The 21,431-nt window shown below is 53.4% G+C and overlaps 1 protein-coding gene across 1 annotated transcript in view; it reads right to left on the bottom strand.

The window, feature by feature from the left end:
- Positions 1-683: 683 nt before the first annotated feature.
- Positions 684-21,431, bottom strand: part of LOC144165863 (uncharacterized) — a 47,431-nt gene continuing 26,683 nt past the window's right edge. Inside the window, exons 10-19 of the mRNA XM_077695623.1 lie at positions 20,235-20,301; positions 14,170-14,253; positions 13,889-13,998; positions 13,088-13,184; positions 12,923-12,953; positions 12,616-12,698; positions 11,966-12,095; positions 9,318-9,385; positions 4,873-5,046; positions 684-986 (exon numbers count right to left, since the gene is read on the bottom strand). Coding sequence (XP_077551749.1) covers positions 868-986; positions 4,873-5,046; positions 9,318-9,385; positions 11,966-12,095; positions 12,616-12,698; positions 12,923-12,953; positions 13,088-13,184; positions 13,889-13,998; positions 14,170-14,253; positions 20,235-20,301 — 963 coding nt within the window. The 3' untranslated portion in view covers positions 684-867. The remainder of the gene's footprint in view (positions 987-4,872; positions 5,047-9,317; positions 9,386-11,965; positions 12,096-12,615; positions 12,699-12,922; positions 12,954-13,087; positions 13,185-13,888; positions 13,999-14,169; positions 14,254-20,234; positions 20,302-21,431) is intronic.

Below are 21,431 nucleotides of genomic sequence, written 5' to 3'. Positions count from 1 at the left end.
GTCAGATGCTAGAGGCCTGGCGAGGTGAATATTACAGCAACCTTTCGCCTCACCATCCTGACAATTTGTGATGGCAAAAGTTCAATAAATTAATATTAAAAAAAAAAGTCTAGCCAGGTTTTTGCTCTATTGCTGTTGTTGTTGTACTGAACTGAATTGAGCTCCCCTCTGCAGATGGGCATGTTTTGTGATGGCACCCCTTTCTTTGGCTGCGTGCAATAAATGCATGCCCAGGTAGTGGAGAAATTTTGTATGAAAAAAAGAAAAAAAAAAGAAAAGCAGGGAAAGGGTACTATGTCCACTCGTCATTCGAGTGGGCATCACTGATACACAGCGAGAGAGCGTTGGGCATTCAGGTTGCACATAACCTCCACATGTGCGGAGCTGTGTGTGTGGGTCTCTTTTGGCACCATTCTCGTGACAGGTGTTCACAATGTGAACGAGGAACTTTAAAGCGCCTCCTGGAATAGGAAACAGGTGCTTCCTGTGAGTCTTCTTGCAACTTGGTTCGGCAGCTTCCAAGCTAGGTGGCCACACACGCACTAAGAGATGGGCAGTGCTTTTTATTGCCTTCCAGGAGAAACACAAGGGAACAAAATGCGGAGCAATAGACAGCTCCATGTCCCACAGGTACTGCGCGGCTTGGGACCCACAGGAGGGGATAAAAACTTTGCCGATAAAAACACACGAGCAGCTGCTCTGTCCATAACCAGCAGAGTGTGTATCACAGGTCACGCACATGCGTGCTGTCATGAGCCGCTCTCTGAGCAGCAGTAACGATAACAGGGCCCGGAGCCCACAGTCAACGACAAACAACGGGGCCCACAGGGCGGAGTCAGCAGCAGCTGCAGCCAAGCGAGAGAGAAGTCACGGGTGCGGCCGCTCCACGGGCGGAGTGCCCTGCTCCTCCTCCTCCGAGACGGTGACCACGACAGGGCCGTAGGCACTGAACTGCTCCAGCTGCACCATGCCCCGCTTGTGCATGCCTGCAATGAAAAACATGGGGGGGGGGGGGGGGGGGCATGGGTGCAGCTCTCGCACCACACTGGAACAGGGCAGCACCAGGGGAGTAGTCCCGAACATTAAAAGGGCCACAAAGACGCAATAAAAGTGCGGTTCATTAAGAGGGCTGCCTCGTCCCAGTAACGATGTACGCCCATCTTGTCGCAAACTTCAATCAATCCATACGTTGAAGAAAACGCAAGGAGCAATAGCGACACCCCCGCCCTTGTCCAATGGCATTCTTGTGGAGCCACAGAACCTTGTTTGTGTGACTGACGGCTGCTGGCCAGAGCTACCGCAAAGGAACAGGACTGGGCCAGTGTAGTGGGGCCTCTGCTTCCGTTTGACTGCACCACTTGAATGCTCAAGTGGAGTTAACAGACGGATAATCGTTAAACCCCTCCATACTGCTCTTGTCTGCCGCCTAGTTTAAGTAGCGCCAACTGGCCCCCTTCCTTTCCATTTCTCCCAGCTATGGAAGCGACTCCCCATTACCGTGCCATTGTAGCCCACTGGTACACCCATTGGAATGGAGCTGTGTTGTTACTATGCTTCCCAAACTACGTCTAAGCCCCTCCTCCCATGGTGCTTTCATCCGCCGAATCATGAACCCGATAGAGGGGCTCCACCCTTTCCCCCGTTTTCTTCGGGCTACTGAAGTGAAAGTGCCGCCACGATGCTTTTGTCACTGAATGATCAGCCGTCACCACTCGCTACTGCAACCGGATCATCACAGAACAGCGATACACACATGGTTATTTTGCAGTGCAGAAAGTCGGCGTGGACAGCCAATGAACACAGGGGTGGAACGTACGAAATAGGGTTTGGAGCAATTTTGCGAGCAGGAAAATTCTTCGTTTGGAGGAGGACACAAGATACCTTCATTTTGGGGCAGGAAATCCCAAATTTCCAGCAGTGCAAACGATTTGACGTCAGTGCAGACAAGCTTTAGTTTCAGTGGTCGAAGTGGTGCAGAAGTGACCAACGAATTCTGCAAAGAGCCACGAAGCATAGCGTATTTCTGCCAGTCTGAAAGCAGGTTCGTCTGAATGCGCAAATTCTTTACAAGATCTAACAAATAAAAAAAAAACGACAGAGAAGGTATGAAAACTGCAAATGATATTTCTAGTGGTACCCCACAATGCTTTTACACATGACTAGCACTAACCTGATTGCATAGCAAATACAGTGTAGACGGCTTATGACGTAAGTTGCGGGAGCTGCAAAAATTCGCACTATAAGCGGTACCGCACTATAAACAAAACATGCGCAAATCCAGTCACATCGCATCTACCCCTCAATCATTTTTTGTTGCTCGTCACTCAAACAAAGGCCTCCTAGCAATAGTGGCGTGGTCTTCCTTTCATCTTTTTTTCCCTCATCAGACGCTACTGCAGTGTTTACAAGCTGCTGCTCGGTCTTACAAACTGTGAGCGTGGCTTTATCTTCTTGGTGTGTGTATTTTGAGGGAGTACGTTTACGTTTCTTAGTGTGTACGAATGAATGCCGCCGGACGTGATAACGCAGCACGATTTTCCTTCATTTTTTTTTTTTTTTTTTTCCAGCCCGCGTTTGCCCTGCCAAAGGTGGTTGCTTATCAGCACAGCGTGCAGGTAGGGGAAACCTCCGGCATCGCGCTATCGCCAGATGTTTGAAAAGGAAAAGGCCATTTCTTATCTGCGCAAGGTTCTAATAGAAACAACTTACCACGCGAGGAAGGGCTCGCTGTCTTCCGAAGAGCGTCAAGCAAAGCTAGGACAGTAGCGGTTATCACTTGCATGCACACGGAACACACGAACTAAAGGGTGCCTACTTTTTTCCTTTTGTGGGTTGAAGTTGGAGGAGAGCAGGGACTGCGAACTGCATGGGATGGCTGGTTCAGTCTTTTAAATGCAGAGCATTTCAGTAACTCACGATGTCACCTGCGTTGTCCCGTCGTAGTCCGCACCGTCGTTGTCCGCACCCCTCCCCCTATACTATATAAAAGAAAATACTATCCGGCGCCCGGTTTTGATCCTTCGACCCTGAGGGCAGAACGCAAGGTACATGGTGCTCTACCCACTGCGCCACAAAGCCGACACAGAATGGGAGGCTACGGACGCGCCTTATATCCTTGACTCATTCAAATTACTGCTGACGAGCGCTCTCTCGTGAGCAGTAGCCACAAGTGCAACAACATTAACGTAACGCAAACTACTTAACGTCGTGCGCCCCCGGAAATGCTCTGCATTTGATCGTGCCCCTCGTGAGGGGGATGTTGACGCTACCTCTTGCAGAGACCGAGTGCAACCGCCGAGAACAAGGTCCCACGAGCGGCGCGCGCGCCGTGGACTGATGGCGCCATCTGTCAGATGCGACGCGAACTACTATCCAGGCAGTGCAAAAAACGAATGTGCGAAATACAAACCGGGCTGTTAGGAGAAAGGGGAAGTAAACTTTTTTCTTTTTATATTCTTTCTCTGGCAACCCTAAAATGATGCCCGAGCTGCATCGGTCAATCAGCGGACCCACCAAAAAACCGCACTATAAACGTTATTGCACTCCTGGCAACCGCATTATACTAAGCGGTAAGCATATGCATTGACTTCTATGAGAGGCCTACGGTGGCCAGGAAAAGCCGCGTTATATCCGGACCCGCACGATAAGTGGTTACGTTATGAATGGTCTACACTTAGCTCTTCCAGCTGGATACAATAGATGCCAATAGGACAAAAATGTCCTTCAATACCTCCAAAAAACCAACTAGTAAGAAGGTACATGACCCGCGCAGACATCACTGACACGATATCAATGCTTTGCCTTTAACATTGCCGAGTTCGCCAAGCTAACGACGAGTCTGGTCAAAGCTTCCGACTGCTTGCTTGTTTAGTGGAGCACGACACCTACCAAGCTTGCGTCATCACCGCAGAGGCACTTGCTGTATGTACTGTACCAGTGCGTTTTTTGCACCCCCTTCGCTCGTAACCTTGTGCACGGATACGAGCGGCTTTCATTACTGCAAGCACAACACACTCCGTGCCTCTGCGGTGCACTGTGCGGTCATGCGCAGGGAGGCGGCAGTGAGCACAATGTTTGCATTGTCGCCTCTTGTGCACGTGCAGTACGTTCACAGTGGCGCCATTCCCAACAGATAGCGGAAGACGCTTATCGATACTGGGTGATCAGCAATGAGCCATCTAGTGTGCTCGCTCATTTCCGCTGTCCCATGCTTAACAGTACTCGTGCTGAAGTCAAAATCATTAGTCGACCACCTCTGCTACTACAGAAGTCGCAGACACAGTACAATGACCAATTCGAAACGTCGAATGTTTATCGGATGCACCAGTGGCATGCCACGCACCTGTCTGTGCTGAAGTCACCGTTTCAGCATTGGTCCAGTGAACTAGAACAGGCATTGTGAACTGCGTGTGAAGGGCTGTCTGCACGACTCTTGGTGCGACAGGATGGCCTACCTGCCCCAGGTTGCCAATGCGTCATTTATTCTCGGCCAAAGGTAGCGAAACAGACCTATTGCGCTCAGTCGGGCGTTCTAGCGCAGTGTGGCGCAATTTGACCCAATGTTATGGTTTCGGCGCAGCTTGGTTCAGAAACGTAAAATTGTATCCACGTGGCAGAATCGGCACAGCGGTTGCACCCCTGCCTACAGCATCCCTCCTGCCCATAACCTGTCACCATACTGCGAAATTTCAACGTTTCTGCAACGTATACTGTCTCGTTTAGGTTAAACGAGCGTGTTGCGTGGCTGGTGTGGAGCTGAGTGGGTTGGCAGAGGCTAGTCGATTCAAAGTGATGCATGGTGTGTTATGCCTTGGCTGCCCCCACACACGACCGAGGGAGGGGAGGAGAGGGGAGAGAAGAAAGGGTCCTCGCGGAGCAGGGTGGCGAAGCTGGCGGCGACCGAGCGTCGGTTGAAGGCGTCCGGGGGCACCAGGGCCTCCAGGGTGCACATGCCGTGCGCGTCCTTCACCTCCTGCAGCCGGTTCCACAGGCTGCCCAGCCGCCCACCACTGGGCTCCTCCGGCTGGACTGAGGGGGAGGGGGAGGCTGCACAGGAAGAAAGGGGGTCTGTGTCAAAGGAGTCTCTGTCTTGGAGACAGACCGACAGACAAGTGCTGGCATCTCTCTTGCCATCCCCGCCACCTGCCGGTTCGTGATGGCAAGCGCATTTGGGGAATTTACCAACTCCTTGCAGAAGCATCGGCAAGCCCTTGTTTGTGTGTTTCTTTGGGAACAGACAGGATACCGGACACATACGCCACTCTGCCACACATCATGCCTGGCAAGTTTAAAGGGCGGATCTTTCTTTTTCCCCAAAGCAATGTCCACACGCAACCTTGCTCTAGATGCTGTGCGGGCGTGGACATCATCTTGGCCTCGCGGAACTGCATACAGTCTCCAACACACCCTTGGTAGGTGACACTGATGCGCAGAGACACAAACCCAGGACCAAAGCACCCTCCCCGAAATGCCCCAGTGGAAGTTTTTGCTCTTCAGATCCTCCACATTCACAGCTACATATTAGCCCCCACTCGTTCTACGCATGCTGAGCTCTCAGGAAAAACTGCTAGAAGCAGCAGGAGTCTTCATCCAGCGTGAATGGCACAGACTTTCCCTGCTCTCCTCAATACAACAGTAAAGGGGCCACAAAGATGGAATGTGCAGCCTGGTTTGGTTTCAAAGAACCACCCTTGGGTGACTCCCCTCAACCTCACTCCTTAATCAAAGAAAAATAACAGACCATGAACAAGGCTCAAATTTCACACTACACGACGTCAGCTGGGGCATGCCACACTTGCATGAATATAATGCACCTTCGATTGGAACGTGCAGCACACTTTTGTTACCCCAAAAACCTTTCTCCACAGGACAAGCAGTTTATGGGTGTGAGAATTTCATTTACAGGGGTTAGACAGCCCAAAGAGAGTTGGGAGCACTTTTTGGAGCAGAATAACCTTGATTTGGAGCAGCTCACGACATTAAACTCGTTGTCTTGAGAGCTTAAAAACACTGTACCGACTTTAGGGGAGAAGGACCCTTCTAAATGAGTTTGGAATACGCATAACACGGAAATATCTTATAGAGGAAGTGTTTTTGATTGTTTATGATAAGGTACCAAGTGCACTGCCTTCTTGCAAACTTGTTAAATTGTATTGACGCTGTGTGCATAGACAACGTAAAAGGCCGTGCAAATTTTCCATTTTCTAATTGAGAAACACTGTCATTGTAGCGTGATCACATTGTATGGATGAGTGTACAGCCGACTGAACACTGCCATAAGAAAGTCATACAAGGCAGCCATTGGTGTTCTCGACATCGCAAACACCGAAAAGCTCCTCGAGCTCGGAATCCATAATACTTTGGAGGAAATCATGGAAGCCCAGCATGTAGCCCAGATCGAGCGGCTCAAAGGGTCGAAGACGGGAAGATCCATCCTTGCCCGACTCGGTAAGGAAACGGCGTCCACCACTCGTAGCCCCGGCAAGCAAGAAGAACGAGACATCCCGGCTGTCATCCGGAATGCTACCAGAGTCTATCCTCTACCCAAGAACATGGACCCGACTCACAACAAGGATAGAAGAATGGCCAGGGCGAAGGCCATGTTAGAGCAGCACCTGAGCATTCCCGGCACCAGATTTGTAGACGCTGCAGAGTACAGCGACTGTTGATGCTTTGCAGCAGTAGTCATCGATGCAAGGACGGGAGACACGGTGAACGCTGCGAGCATCGTTACACAAGAAGCACAGTGTGCAGAGGAGTTGGCCATCACCCTGGCCATCGCGGACCCAGAAACAACGACCGTGCTAAGTGACTCCAAAAGTGCAGTGCGTAACTTCTCCAAAGGCCGGATGTGCTGTGGAGCAGTGCGGTTGCTCGAATCGGTGAACATCGACGGACGTAAGGTAGCAGTCAAGTGGTTCCCCGCTCACGCAGGGAACGATGTGTCAGAATCGGCTGCCAACCACAACGAGACGGCAAATTCAGTGGCGCGAGAATTAGCAGGCCACGCGGCTGTAATGGATTCGTCTGTAGAGTGGTGGACGGAGACAAAGGATAGGTACGATACCTTTCAGGGTATCACTAAGTATTACAGGAACAACAGGAGGGTGCTGGCACCGCCTCACCCCGAGTTGACTAGAGAACAAGCGTCTACGTTCAGACAGCTACAGACAAATTCATTAATGACCCCAGTCATTATGAAACATATCCAACCAGAACTCTACACGGACGACAAGTGTGTGTTGTGCAGTAACTCCAGGGCAACAGCCGCCCATTTATTATGGGATTGTGAAGTGCGACCACACGAAGCTTCAACCAGGACCGACTTTCCGCCGTGGTTACAAGACGCCATACGCAGTTACGACAAGGACATTCAACTCTCAGCCGTCCAGCAGGTCCTAACGGCTCTCGAACGGCAGCACCGGAGAGAAAGCTGTGGGCCGACGCCCTCCCTTCGAGGACAAGGGTGTCCACCCCCGCAGTGAGTAGCGAAAGTGTTGCTTAGTAGAATGCCACCAGGATCGACGAGTGGCTACGTCCGAGCGTAGTGGAGACATTACGCCTGTTGCCGGCGATCATTAAAGTCTCTCTTTCACTTCCCTCACCACGGCAAAAGTTGCACGGAGCAAAGTGGCGGTTGTCGCACCATTTTAATCCCCGAGGCGCACGTTCACCCCGACGGTAATGTGAGTAATGATGCTTGTTCAGCCAACCCGCTTCAGGCATTACATATCACTTCCCATACATCAATTATTATTACTAGAACTCATGTAACCAGTCCTTTTATTACGCGCATATGCCCGACCACGTCAAGGCGACGCAGTGGGAGCCACAACTTCTGGCGTGATGATTTCTTAAAATTCCCGAGGCTCGCGAGCTCATAGTCGAACACAGAAATAACCGAGCATTTTATAACATCGCAATGAGCCCAGATGTTCACTTCACGAACCTAAATTGCAGAAGCATGCACTGCATTTCACCCTCAAGTACGAGTCATATGGCAAAGTTGTTGGCACCACGTTGTTTTCAATGGCCTCAGTCTTTCGAGCCGTGCAACTTCCCGTAATCTGGCACACGTTCTCTGAGATGTTCCCTGTGTTAGCGTCCCTGTTCAGTACCGCAACAGAGAAAATGACTAAACGGGAATCCAACTTACCGCGTTACCTAAACCAGGGAAAAGCCTAGGCGATGCGCACTGAACTACGCAGCAGGCCCAGTGGCCATGCCTTTTATTGCCGTAGCGACGCCCAATCGGGGAGGCCGTTCCAGCGAATGCAGCCGGAGAACCAATCACGCTTTAGAAGCCATCGTTTGCTTCATTTCACAGTCTTCCCTTTCCTGTCGTGTTTTCTTCTGTGTGAGTGATGATAAGAGCAGCAGGTGGAAGACGAGGGTTCAGATGACCTAGCGAATACCAAGACCTCACCCCCCCCGTGCCCGTGAAAAACAACGCCACTTGGGCTGCTCGAAAAACCACGTTGTCAACTCGGCCTTTTTCCCCGGCAAAACTGACGTGAGCATCGAAATCTTTGCCTTTGAGGCTGTGTGGGAGCAACGTGGTGCAATTTTCGCTGTGTCCATGCTTTTGGAGCAGCCTGGCACAGGAAAACGGAACTGTATGAAAACTGCGCAATATGTGCAGCTGTCTGACCCCCGAATTTATTATTGTATGCTAGTACGGCTCTCCTCACCCTCCAAAACCACTTGCGGTGACCGCCCTTCCAAACACTGGTCGTGAAGACTCGGAAAAGCATTTTTACAATGTGCAGCAAACACAGGTTGTCAGGGAGTGGCAGTCCTCTGTAGAAAGGGGTGCAGCGCACGGTCGTACACATGTTTGCCTCTCTTTCTCCCTTGCTAGGGTGGAGTGCTCGCTATCCGCTAGTGTTTCTTTGCAATATTTCTGGGCCCAAGAAGCGCTCACAATGTCCCGCAGAGCACCTCGCACCAGCTGCGACCTGCTCCAGATCTTTCGCATGCGTGTGTACTTTGTCGGCAGTGGATGCCCTCGCTTTGCGCAAAGAGATCTCACTCAGTTGAATTTGCGTCTTATTTTGACATTGCAGCCGGCCGCGCCCAACGAGCACCCCATTTTCGGTTGCCCTCTTCTGGGAATGGTTTTCGTGTTGGAGTAACGTGATGAAGTGAACATGGTCGCACTACTACAGCCCCACCTCTGCCAGCCACTATGCCCACACGTTCAAAGTTCACCTGCCGCTTCTTTACCAGAAGAGGAACTCAACTTCTGGCAAGGAAGGCCCCCCCTCTGCTGTTCTCCCCATCCAGTGCTCAGTATAGAGGAGGTGAAGTTCACTTGCCTGCCACCGCCCCCTCCGAAGAGGCGGCTCCCATCACTGCTGCTCCAGCAGGGCCCCCGGGAGACGCACTGGTGGGGGAGACAAGACACGGGCAATCTCATAAGTGGCACGGGACACATGCCACTGCGGCCTCTGGAATCAGTGGGTGTGAGCAATTGCACATGTCCATGCCAAATGACCCACCCACAGAGTTTCCCAATGAGGTACGCCAGCTTCGGTGGGCACTGACACTGGCAGCCACATTCCAGGCCTTTCAGCGAAACAAGGGGGGCATCGGGCTGCGGCAGGCCTTTGCAGTGCCTGCTACCAGGATCGCTGTGCTGTCAGCTTGTTACCAAGGATCGAGTTACGCAGGCTCCTCTGTTGTTGTTACATCTCACCTTTGTTTTTGTTTTTTTTGTACGTTGTGTTCTGTTTTTCCTTTATCCTCTAGTTCAAGCGCATCTCTGTTATTTTAACTGCAGTGGTCACAGGTGATGTTGCGCCACGAGGCAGGTAGCAGCGTCATGAGGCCAAGTGAACGTCCCTCCTGTTTGGTGGCCAGAGCAGCAAGCCAGCGCGAATCCAGCCCCACTCAGCAGGCCTTAAGGCAAGTGGGCCAGTTGGAAGCGGAGACGAGGCCATTGGCGTTGTGGTGAACAGTGACAGGTACCTGAGGACCATGGCCATCCTGCCAGGATGCTTCAAGGCCCTGCTATGATGCCCCCTCACACACACACACACGCGGTCTCAGGCTGCAGGAAAGGTGTTCAGTACATAGAGTTTCATACAACAACAACTAGAGAGGAATATGGCGCTGCGATAATCTGCTGCAATGGGCGTGATGGGTAGTTGTGGATTCGGATTGGCGCTCGATTGCTCGCAAAAGTTATCATGGATTTAATCGTGTAGCCAGTTTCGCTTTTCCTTTCAGACTTGCATGAATGCATTTGCCTTTGTTGCAAGATGCGTTTAAAAATACGTTTCTCATTGAACTGAATACCGCACACGCACTGCATGCCGCCCCGAGTGGAAATGTTTTGTAACTATTGTTGCGAATCTGGTGGGTTATGAATCCATTGCCGGCACAGTGAGCACAAAAACACAAATGACGGCGCTGTGTGCGGCGTGGCAAGTTGCCTGCGAATTAGGAGTTGCAGTGCTGCTCATTCGGAAGAGAAATGTATTTTCGAGGCCGCCGAAGGTTGCGAACTGCTTGGAACAGCCACACTTTTCATGCAAACGCTGGCTCCTACGACGTAGACCAGCAGCACCGGCGGCTGATAGGAACACAGCTTGATGAATGTCATCAATTCATGCTAGAATAACTTCTCCAAAGGTAATCGGTTTCTTTTTTTTTAGGAGCACAAAACTTTCCTTAGTATTAAAAACTACATGCACCGAAACTTTTACAAATGGCTTTTCCTCCAGGTCTCGCTGTGATTGGGGGCAAATGGCAAACCTACTCCGCAAACCACCTCGACCCCGCGTCTGCTGTTTATTTAAACGCGTCGTTTTATTTCGCACAAAACCAGTTTTTGTTACCAGCTTTGCAAACGGCAAGCCTGGCAAATAAGAGTTTTCTAGTCAAAAAATACAATTTGCAGACCCATAGGCCCATTTCAATCCCATGCAATCCAGTTCCAGAACCACCCATCATTCCCATCGAAGAATAAGCGCCGTGTCAGAGTTTGCATTGACACTAGTGCCAGTCACCCCTGTAGTTGTTATCGTATGAAACCCTATGGTGCAGTAGAGCAAAACTGGGATGCACGCCTAAACTTCGACCCCTGGAGGCCCCACAACCATATGGTAGCAGGCATGCTGCATTGCACGCAGGCAGGGCACCACAGATTGCGGTGCAGTCAACCTGGGTAAGCTTGCAGCAAACGAGCCCCTTGCAAACCCCCCAGCACGCACATCAGTGAAGGGGCAGCCAGCGTACCCAGAGAAAGCAATCTTCCAACTGATGCGGAAAGTGTGGTGACCACAAATGTCATCCCTTCGTCTGCTCTCTGGCTTGCTACGAACACCCTGTGCATGCATGGAGGCAGTTCCTGGGACCATGAACAGAGTGGCTGTGTCCCCCAGCTGTGGCCCCCAAGACAGCCGTCCCCCCTCTGGTGCCAGCTCAGAGAACTGGGAGAAAGAAAGAGGCAGGGCGCCCGGTGAGTCCAGCTGGCTCTAAGCATGCACACGTGCCCACCTCTGGGTTCCCTCCCCTGTGAATGGCAGAGAGAGGACAGCTGAACACTGCCACGCAATGCCCAGTCCGCCAAACGAAGTGGGCACTGGTGCGCCTGCTCCCACACCCTGGCAGACGGTGCTCCCCCAAAGACAAGCCTCACATTTCCACATCAGCAGGGGGGACTTTGGGGAAGGGGCTACACGGGAACCAAGGAGACAGCCTTACCGAGGCCTCGTCTTCCCCCCTTGCCTTTCCCTCTGGCCACTTCCAGGGTGAACGAGTCTCTGCAGTGGGGAGGCTGGCCAGTGCGGCAGAGTGGGCAGTCTATGCTCACAAGCCCCGGAAAATGGCCACAGCTCCGTCCCCCCCCCTCCCACCTTGAGGGAGGAGGGGCTGTGCTGCAGCCTCTGTGGGACACATTGCTGCTGGGGCTACAGGCCGGCTTTCTGAGACGAGAAGTGGGAAAAAAGCCTCCGCTCACCCAGCGGCAAGGTGGTCCCCCGGCAGTGCTCCTTCTCCCTCCCGAGGCAGGGGCTCCTCCTGCTCCAGTGGGCCCTCCTCCACCTCGGGAACGGGCACCAGGTCCCCACCGACCCCCACCAGGGGCTCCGCTGCACACAACACAGGGGGGGACATGGGGCTCACGTTCACGCACTGCCAGGGAGGGAAAGCCGTGCAGCTGCTGATCCTTTGCTGCAACCACCTGGTGGTGGCAGCAGCACAAGAAGGCTGCCTCCCCCACTGCCCCCTTGCCACCGTGACAACAGGGGTGGGAGGCCAGAAGAGCAAAGGGCCACACTGCTCCCTTGAGGGGTGCCCCCCCTTACCCCAGGCACACCTACAGTGCTCCATCCGGCCAGGGTGGCACCGTTTGCAACACTTCCAGTTGTAACAACTACGAGATGTCTGCCCCAGAGGCGGAAACAGCACACAGTTTTGGCAACGGACAGAGGGGTGCCCACAACGCGAGTGGCTGTGCTGAGTGCGCCTGCCTGTCCTTTGTCAGGTATGTGTGCGGTTGCCACTTCTGCATGTCTGCATGAGCATTCAGCAGGACAAGCACCACTGCGAGAGACCCAGGTGGACTGCAAAAGAGGCTGGGGCCCACCCGCGCCCACCCTGCCCACTCACCGGTGACGACCCCAGCGTCAGGATAATGCGGATGCTGCTCTGCCGCTTCCTCCTCCTGGATGTCGGCCAGGAGCGATGCCACCCTGCACAGCGACGACAACGACACCAGTGGAGAGAGAGAGCTCAGTTGCCGCTGCAGGAAGAGGAGCATCAGTTGCGATAGTGCACATTAAACATTGGCGCCACACTGATGCTGGGACAATAGGCAGTCTTGTGGATGGACTCAGCTCGCACCCTGTGGTACCACTGATCAAGCAGGCAAAAAGACTCCAGTGGGTGAGTGAGAGGGAAGGAAGGCGTCACTTACGAGGTCCTCCCTGCCAGCCCAGCTTCCAGACCTGTGGGGGGGGGGAGAGGGAAAGGAGAGTGCAGGTGAGGCCCCGTGGCAGAGCAGAGCCACTTGCTCAGGCTCCCCCCATGCAGAGCTGCTCAGCCACTGTGCCCACGCTGCAAAAGAGGAGGAGGGTCTCACCCGAGGAGGCCGCGGAGGGCTCTCGGCCGGCCTCCAGGCTCCCTTCTTCGCCATCACAGGCAGGGGCGGGAGCAGGAACAGCGAGGGAGGACTCCTCCTAGGGGGGGAAGGGGGGGGGGGGAGAGGAAACACGAACGGGTGGGTGGATGGAGGCCGCACGACACACACACAGCGAAGACAGCTTCAGGGGGAAAAGCTGGAGATGGGGAAAAAGAACTGTGGCAATGCCCGTGGGGAGGTGTGGGTGTTTGCAATAAATACCACATAAACAACAAATGGTGGCACAGCTGGCAAAGGTAGTGAAAGTACAGAAGCTGGTCTGATTAGTACTCAACCCCATCAGCACGTAGAGATACAGTGGTATAATGGGGCAACCACAATTACTGCCAAACATAAAGACTGGAAAAGACGAGACACCATCGCACCCACTGGCCCCTTCTGCAATGCATTCTTAGCCCTTTCAGGGCCGAATGTTTTCGAAAAAACTTTCCCAGCTGGTCAAGCTACTTTACGGTGATAAACAAGCTAAACAGCTGGTGCCACACGGTTGGGCCCTGCAGCAAGTGAAAGAGCAGGTCAATGTCATGGCGGGAAGGGGGTGAAAGCAAAGCTGATTTGCTCTCCCTTTCAGGACTGGAGGGAGTGCACCCCTGAGGGGACGTTTCACAGGTGCTCAACCAGACCAAGTCTGAACAGCCACTGTGACCCCGCATGAGGGGAGTACAAAGCCAGGGTTACTGACAGGGTGGTTTCAGCCAGTGGGGGGACACGAAAGGGAAAGAAGAGGAAGAGAATGCTCACCCGTGGTTCTTCTTCCTCCCCCTCCTTCGTCCTCCCCTCTCCAGCAGGGGGGACCAGCTCCTCCTGTGGCTGCACTCCTCCTGCCTCTCCTCCAGAGAGCTCTTCTTCTCCTGCACGGTCAGGGGATGGGAGGGCAGGGGCCGAGGTCAGCCCCCCTCCCGACCATGTGTGCGCTCCCAGTTGACAAGGGGGAAGGGCCTCCTCCTCCCCTGGTTGAGCAGCTGAGGCATGCCAGCATGCCATGCCCCACTAGTAGTAGCAAGGAGAGGAGCCAGCCTCACCCTCCTCCTCCTCCTCCTCCCAGTCAGGCTCTGGCTGCGTCTGCGCCAGCTTCCAGGGGCGCAGCAGCCGCTCGCTCAGCAGGCCTGCACCAGCAGCAGAAATGTGTGTGTGTGTGGGGGGGGGGACAAAGGACGACCCTCTCGTTAAGACAAGCACTCCTGCTGTTGGCCTGTCCGCCTGGTGGGGTCTCTCAATGGGCACCCGGCTGGGAAAGATGGAGGCTCTGCCCAGTGAGTGAACCAAGGGGAAGGAAGGCAGGGGTGAACAGGGCAGAAGCGTTGGGGAGAAAGCCCCTGGGTTAAGGGAAACAGAGGGAGAGGGCCCTGCTTATGCAATGCACAGGAGTGGAAACCAGGGGGGGGGCCACCGGGCTGTGCCACGAGACGGCACCAGAGGTGGGGGGGGGGGGGGGGGGGGGGGAGATCAGAAGGCTCACTACAGGGAGGAGAGAAGTGCACTGCGGGGCCAAGGAATGAGCGGGGTTGGAGCTGGCCAAACCCCTGGAGCCAAACAGAAAAGCGTGAAATGTAATGTGCACGGACAGGACTGGCAGGTGGGGAAGGTATTCAGAGAAGCCCCCATTATCATGGCACAAATTAGTACCAACTGTCTGCAATGCTCCCCCGGCAATAAGAGGACATGAAATGTGCGCAAGGCATGTGGCAACCTGATACTCCGCTCGCGATCACCTCCGTTTACATTGCCACTACGCAGCAGCTAGCTATTGCAAGGAACTGAGCACGGGTTTCACTAGGGCAAACATCTGCCCCACCATCCAGGCTGCAGCCTCGAATATCATCCCCCACGAGTGTTTGCCCATAGGGGTGGCCCGTCACTGTCTTCTTCCAGGCTGGACGTCGACTGCAACGGCCATCCCCTTAGCGATCACGGTTTGTTGCACAAAAAAGTGGCACCTATCCCCCACTCTGAACGATGGGTGCTGCCAACCAGCCAATAGCAGCACACCACTCTCGTATGTCATCGCCATCATCAGCCTATCTACGCCCACTGCAGGGCAGAGGCCTCTCCCATAGTAGATCTCCAATTATCCCGGTCCTGTGCCAACTGCCACCAATGTATCCCCGCAAACGTCTTGATCCCATCCGCCCATCTAACTTTCTGCCACCCCCTGCCACACTTGCCTTCTCCTGGGGATCCACATATGTACTCCAGTACAGATTGCACAAGTGACAATATCGCTCCTGGTAACTTCAGAGCAAATTCCCTTATATTGCTAGGCGAAAGGGAAATCTGACGGTCCTGTGTGACCACAAAACTCCTCCAGCAGTGCAACCCCGCATGGCATTAATCAGTGCAGCAAGTTGGGCAAGTGGGTACGGGGATAGCTGGGGCATGTTTTCTAGCACAAAGTAAGAGGGGAACTTAGAGAAGAATACAGACGGGTACTGTTTTTCCCATTTATACTTCCCAGTTATCCCACATGGCGTGCGCAATAAACCAGGTTGGAGAGGAGTTGCAGAGGAGGAGAGAGCTTTAGAGCACACTCTCGCATCTACCGACACTGGAAAGTGGGAAAGGGGCATTGGAGGGAGCAAAGGAGAGTCTCTCTCTCGCAACAGGGCACACGCAGCGAGCTACTGCGTCACAACGGCAAGCAGGGTGCAGGCGGCACAGCTATTTCTCCTTTTGCGCAGCTCCAAGCATGGCAGTGCCCTGGCCTGCAGATGATGCCTCCCGTGAGGTTGTGGAGGCCAACTCAACGGGAAGTTGCTCAGGTGTTGTCCAAGGCCTGACAGTTTTTGAGGAGAAAGCACCACAGATTTCACGATCTCTACATTATGGGCAGCAGACTGCAGAAAGTAGCCACGTGCCATTATCTAGCCTAGAATAAGATCAACGCAACAGGAATGGGAATCGAACCTGTGGTCCCCCACTGACAGGGAAACACCGATGCCAGTGGTGCGAGCAGTGCAGCTTTCGGGGCACTTAGCGTGTGAACGAAAGAGAGCCAAGTGGAGAGGAAATTCCTCGGGGCATTTGGGCTGGCTGGCCTGCTTTGAGTACAATGGCACTATGGGATACTTCACTGCTACGTGGCATGCGCGTGTGAAAACTGGTTATTAAGAGGCCTTCTTAGTGCAGATTCATAGCTTCCCAGTGGGCAGTCCCAAATGGTCTGCTGTCTGGCACCAAGATCGAAAGCGGGAGGCGAAAGAAGACGTGCACACATGATGGAGCAGTAAAGTGGCCTTTGATACGTGTTGCCACGGAAACGCACCCAAGGTACGTAAGCATACTGAAGTGCCACGAGGAGTGTTTTACGAGGGCTATTGCTGCAAGTTAGAATGAACTTAGGCCTAACACACTAGGGCATGGTTTCTCGAAGTGGGTTCCGCGGAACCTAGGGGTTCTGCAGGCCCCTCCTCAGGGTTCCGTGAGCCACTGATAAATTTTCCCTCGTTCCGCAGTCGCAAAGTCTTACATGGTGAACTTGAGGTGCGATCGATCTAAGGAACCTCCATTACTCACGCCCGAGTGTCAGTAAGCACATCTCGGCGCATAACAGAAACACGCGAGCTGCGCAATAAATCTCACCAGCAGCTTGTAGCCAGCTAGACTCCGAAAACGGGCCACGTGGTTAAACTATTGCACTTGAATCTAGGCCTTATATTACCCCCATTCGCATTTCTCCTGTTTGGAGATAGGTGCCGCTAGCGTACGCATTTGCGTAAGTCGACGGGAAAAAAAAGATACCCTTGCTTGCTTTTGAATTTATTGCACGTTAAAGGGGTCCTGAAATGCCTTCCGCCGATGCATGGATGTACATGTAACCAAATAAAGCAATGTATTAGCAATCTCCTCCTGCAAGAATTTTGTTAAAGCGATGAGTATTAGCTGAGAAATCGTAAATCAAAAACCGCGAATTATCGTCGCGCCGTATTTCCTCCTCCTTTCAACTGTTTCTTCGCTGTTGGCCTCCCCTCCCATGATGCTCCGCTCCTCAGCGGTGACGTACTTCCGCTATTGCGCTCCCACAGACTGCCGTCTGCTACGGGCCAGCTCTTTCGGCTTTTTCATCTCTGTAGACACCATGGACACAGGCTGGAAAAGCGAACGAATGACCTGGCCGCATGTGTGCGGCCTGGTCTTGCCCTTTCGGGGTGTACGTAGCTGCAGTTGGTATCGGCGGCGAACTCGCAGCCGCGTGAAGAGAATCGTGCACTCGTTCCCTTTGGTGCACCGCGCACTGTTTATCCAAAAAGCGCGGTCTCAGATGTGGCCCCGCTGGTGCCGGGTGTTATTTTGCGGTGGTTGTAATTCCTACTACCGGCGGCATGTGAAAAAAGACATTTTCAACCGACACAGAACCCGTGCACAAAACGCGCCGGATCGGATCGCTTTATCAGCGGCGATGAACGTGAAGGCGAAGAGCAAACCAACGCTGCACTCGATCAGCGAGAACCCGTGTTCTGACAAGCTGCACCCATGTGTTGCATTCAACACTGACGGGAAAGCGTTTGTTTGCACTTGTTTGGATAGTCGTAAAATGTCCAAACACTCCGGCACTCCGCTAGCAGATCAGCCGGCGAGACATTTCGGAAAACATTTGACAGATGGCGCCGTATGCATTAGTGTGTCGCTACGCGAAACTGATGAGACGCTCTACTAAAACTCCCATCGCGGTGTCACGTAGCGGGACGCAAAAATTTAGCGTTTAGCGTATGCAAAGGCCTCAAACGCTGTACTAAAACTCTATTAGCAGCAAAATAGCGTGCGTATGTGAAACCGCTTGCGTTTACAAAGCTGCACGCCGAGCGCGTACGTTTCAAACCTAGTGACATCGTTTAAATACACTGGCAAGCACAGTGTAACGTAGTCAGATATCAACCGTATGCTCAGGCGACAAGCAAGAGCTTGTCTTATGTGGGGCGGAGATTGCGCATAAAGGCCCGTTCGCACTTGCGAAGAAAGCGAGTGAGAGCGGCAGGAATTCCGTCGCTTTGTCGCGCGACGATCGTTTTTGTCGAATGGTCGGGACAAATTTTGGTTGCGCGACAGAATTCCCGTCGCTTTCGCTCGCTTTCGTCGCAAGCGGGAATGGAAAGTTCTCCCGCTGCCGTCTGCTACGCAGCTCGGAGGTACCGCGCGATCTGCTCGGGCCGGATGAACGCGCACACTCCCGCATGGCAGCGCCCCAAGCGGCAGACGGCCGCGTACATCGCTCCCGGCGCCCGCCTGGAGCCCGCCCTCGGCACACTAGCCAGTATATTTCAGGTACTATAATGGCGGAAAGATTTTTTGCTTCCGATGAACCTAGTTCTTTGCCCCTGTGTTTTTAAATACGTGAAGTGGTTAGCACGTCGTCCTCACGCAGCTCTGTATCATCGTAGCATCGCTGATTGTCCGAACGAAGCTTGCAGCTAAGCCAATGCAGCGACCGAAGCTGTGTGTGTGTGTGTGTGTGTGCATCGCCTCCTGTGTGTTGTGGACGCGTTCGTTTCGCGATGAAATGCGACATTGTACTTCTGCGGGTGGATAGTGCTTCCCATGGTCTGGATTATCTTTCTCGAACGACGTACCACTCAACCTCGCATGGGGTATGTGCAGTGTGCCTGGCTAAAAGCCTTCTCGCTTGCGCGCCAGAGTTGTGACTTGCTGCTCGTCCCCGCAAACCGGGTGTGAGGTGAGTGCCGAATTTACGACGGGCAGGAGGAGGCAACTCATCGTCTGTCAACCGCGGTTCAGACTTGCAACGCATGTTGTGACGTTGCGTTCGTTCGAAACGCATCTCTGGATTGTTTTGAAGTTGAATAAAATGTACGCGTCAAACCCGGGCATTCGGCTCAGGGCGTTCTCTGCGATTGCACCAAAGAAGTGCCACGGGACTTTCTTTATGGTACGTACTCACGTAAGATAAAATCCACGTCGTGTTATGGCCGTGTTGCATTCAATACAAACGGTTAAGCGTTTGTTCACACTTGTTTCGTTTGTCGTAAAATGTCAAAGCACTCCGGCACTCCGCTGGCAGAGCAGCCGGCGAGCCGACGCTGAGCAGACGACTCATCTCTTTGCCGGAAGTGCGTGAAAAAGCCGCCCAATAGCAGGATGTCTAGCTCATGACGAACATCTGGGAATCGATGATGTAGACATGTGAAGATGGCGGCGTCCAAAAACACGAAGGAAAGGGTGAGAAAAAAGCGACAAACTTTGCAACAAAAGTGTGAGCTTTCCGCTGCGCGTAAAAGCGTAATACTTGGCACAGGTGACGTTGGCGACCCAATCTAGCGATTGCGCTAGTTCATTTAGTGTGCTCAAAATGCCTTTCAAGGCCCCTTTAATGTAGCATGAACAGAATGAAAACTGGCGGGAGTGGGGGGGTTCCTTGGCATTTAACAGAACTTAGCAGGGTTCCCTGGGACCAACATGCTTGAGAACCCCTGCACTAAGGGATCACAAGCCTGCAGGGAGCATTATGAGAGTTTGGAACTTCTTCAAGGACATGCTATGAAAAAAATGATAGAAATTACTTGTAGATTTGAATGTATAACAATCATGAACTTCGATCTCTATTGACTGCACCCTCACTACTTGAGTGGGATTAAAAGCTTCGTTATTGCTGGCACATACAATTAAAAAAGCAATTTGCGGGAACGCGGTTGAGGTACCGAGAACTGCTTTGCATTCGTGAATTTAAGTTCACTGCCCGTTAAGCGCACTACAATGGAAACGAGAGGCCATTTGAGTTTCCACTGCAGTGTTCACTGCCGTGGCACGGTTACCTTCCTGTTTCCCAACCATTCGAGTCACTTGTCTCCGACGCAATCACTCTGTACTTGCTTTGAAGCAAACCCCCTCTGCTCCACAGATGCCGACCATTAATGTTTTTACGATTGCCAGGGTGCTTGTTACAGAGAGGGTGGGATCATCTGTACTGCCACTTAGCTTTTCTTGTATGCACAAAAACCGAGACGGACAAAGGCTGGGCAGTGGGTGGGATAAGACGGCATAGCAGGCACTGGGAGGTGGCGCCCACGTTCCCAGAGAGGCCCTCGAAGCAGGACAGAGCCAGGGCAAGGAAGGAAGGAAGGAGCGGTGCACGTACGACGTCCAGGCAGCCGGAACAGGGCCTCGACGTCTGGGCCGCGCAGCAGCTGTGCCAGGCTCTGGAACTGCAAGGGATGGAAGGAGAGGTGAGAAGGGGGGAGGGGGGCTTGCCAGTGCATACCTAACACTGCAGAGCCCCCCTTGAGCAGTGCACTTTTGAGGTGCGTGCGCGTGCACAAAGACAGAGGCAGTGCCAGCACAATGAGATGGCCCCTAGAAGGTGTCATGCCGACAAGCTGCGGGCTCTCCCCACGAATGCGCACAGACTCCCACAGCCCCGATTCTGAATGAACAGGAAGAAGAGGAAGAGAGGGAAGGCCACACTGGTCATGGGAGAGGGAGCCCAAGACCATGAGAAGAAGAAGCTGTGGCAAGGGCTGCTTCCTCATTTGACGCACCACCAAGACATGCTGCCCTTCCTCAGGCCACCCCAAGTGCAAGAAAATGGACGAGACGCCAAACTATGTGCGCCCTCCCCACCCCCTGGCAGTTGTTCTCACAGGGGTGGAAGTGAGCGTGCACCTGCGAAACAATCTCTGCCTCCCCCAGAAGATGTGTCACAGTGCATGGCGAGACTGGCCAAGAGTGCCCTTTTCTGCTCGCAGGGCAGGCGCTCCACCAGTGTGGCCACATGTTTCAGCTGTCTGAGTGAGGAGCTCCTGGGAAGCTCTCCTCTTTGGCTTCTGCACTGGTCTCATGGTGCCACTCAAGCTGCCACCAATCCTGCCAGTCTGCTACTTGGAGGCTATACCGTGGACCAGTTACCATCCTGTTGCAGTGAGTGAGCTTGCGAGAACCCGTGGAGCGACTGGGACTTGAGTGTTCCTTATTGGCACTCGACGGTTATGGGGAGAGCTGCTGAGAGGTGGTCTGGTGAGGCAGCAGCCAGCCAGCCTACCTCCAGCCTGAGCAGCACCCGCAGCTCCTCCTCCCACTGTGTTTAGCTGTTGCAGCACCTGAAATCTGCAGCCTGACTGCTGCTCCCAGGCTGATATCCCTCACCCGTTTGCACCAAGCAATCGGCTCACAAAGAGAGCTACATATGTGGTTTTTTCCGCACCACCTTCCCCCTAGTGTGCCCCTGTGACAAGAGCAACCAGGCCAGCATCTTGGTTCCCACCAGGGGACAACAGGGTACCCCTGACCTCCACTGCGAAGAAGTCGACACCGATCGAAACACACCCGCAGTGGGGTT

Source organism: Haemaphysalis longicornis, unplaced genomic scaffold, assembly GCF_048455015.1.
Source record: "Haemaphysalis longicornis isolate Haplotype H1 unplaced genomic scaffold, Haemaphysalis longicornis Haplotype H1 scaffold_15, whole genome shotgun sequence".
In the NCBI taxonomy this organism is placed as follows: domain Eukaryota; kingdom Metazoa; phylum Arthropoda; class Arachnida; order Ixodida; family Ixodidae; genus Haemaphysalis; species Haemaphysalis longicornis.
This window is presented reverse-complemented; position numbering and strand designations above follow the sequence as displayed.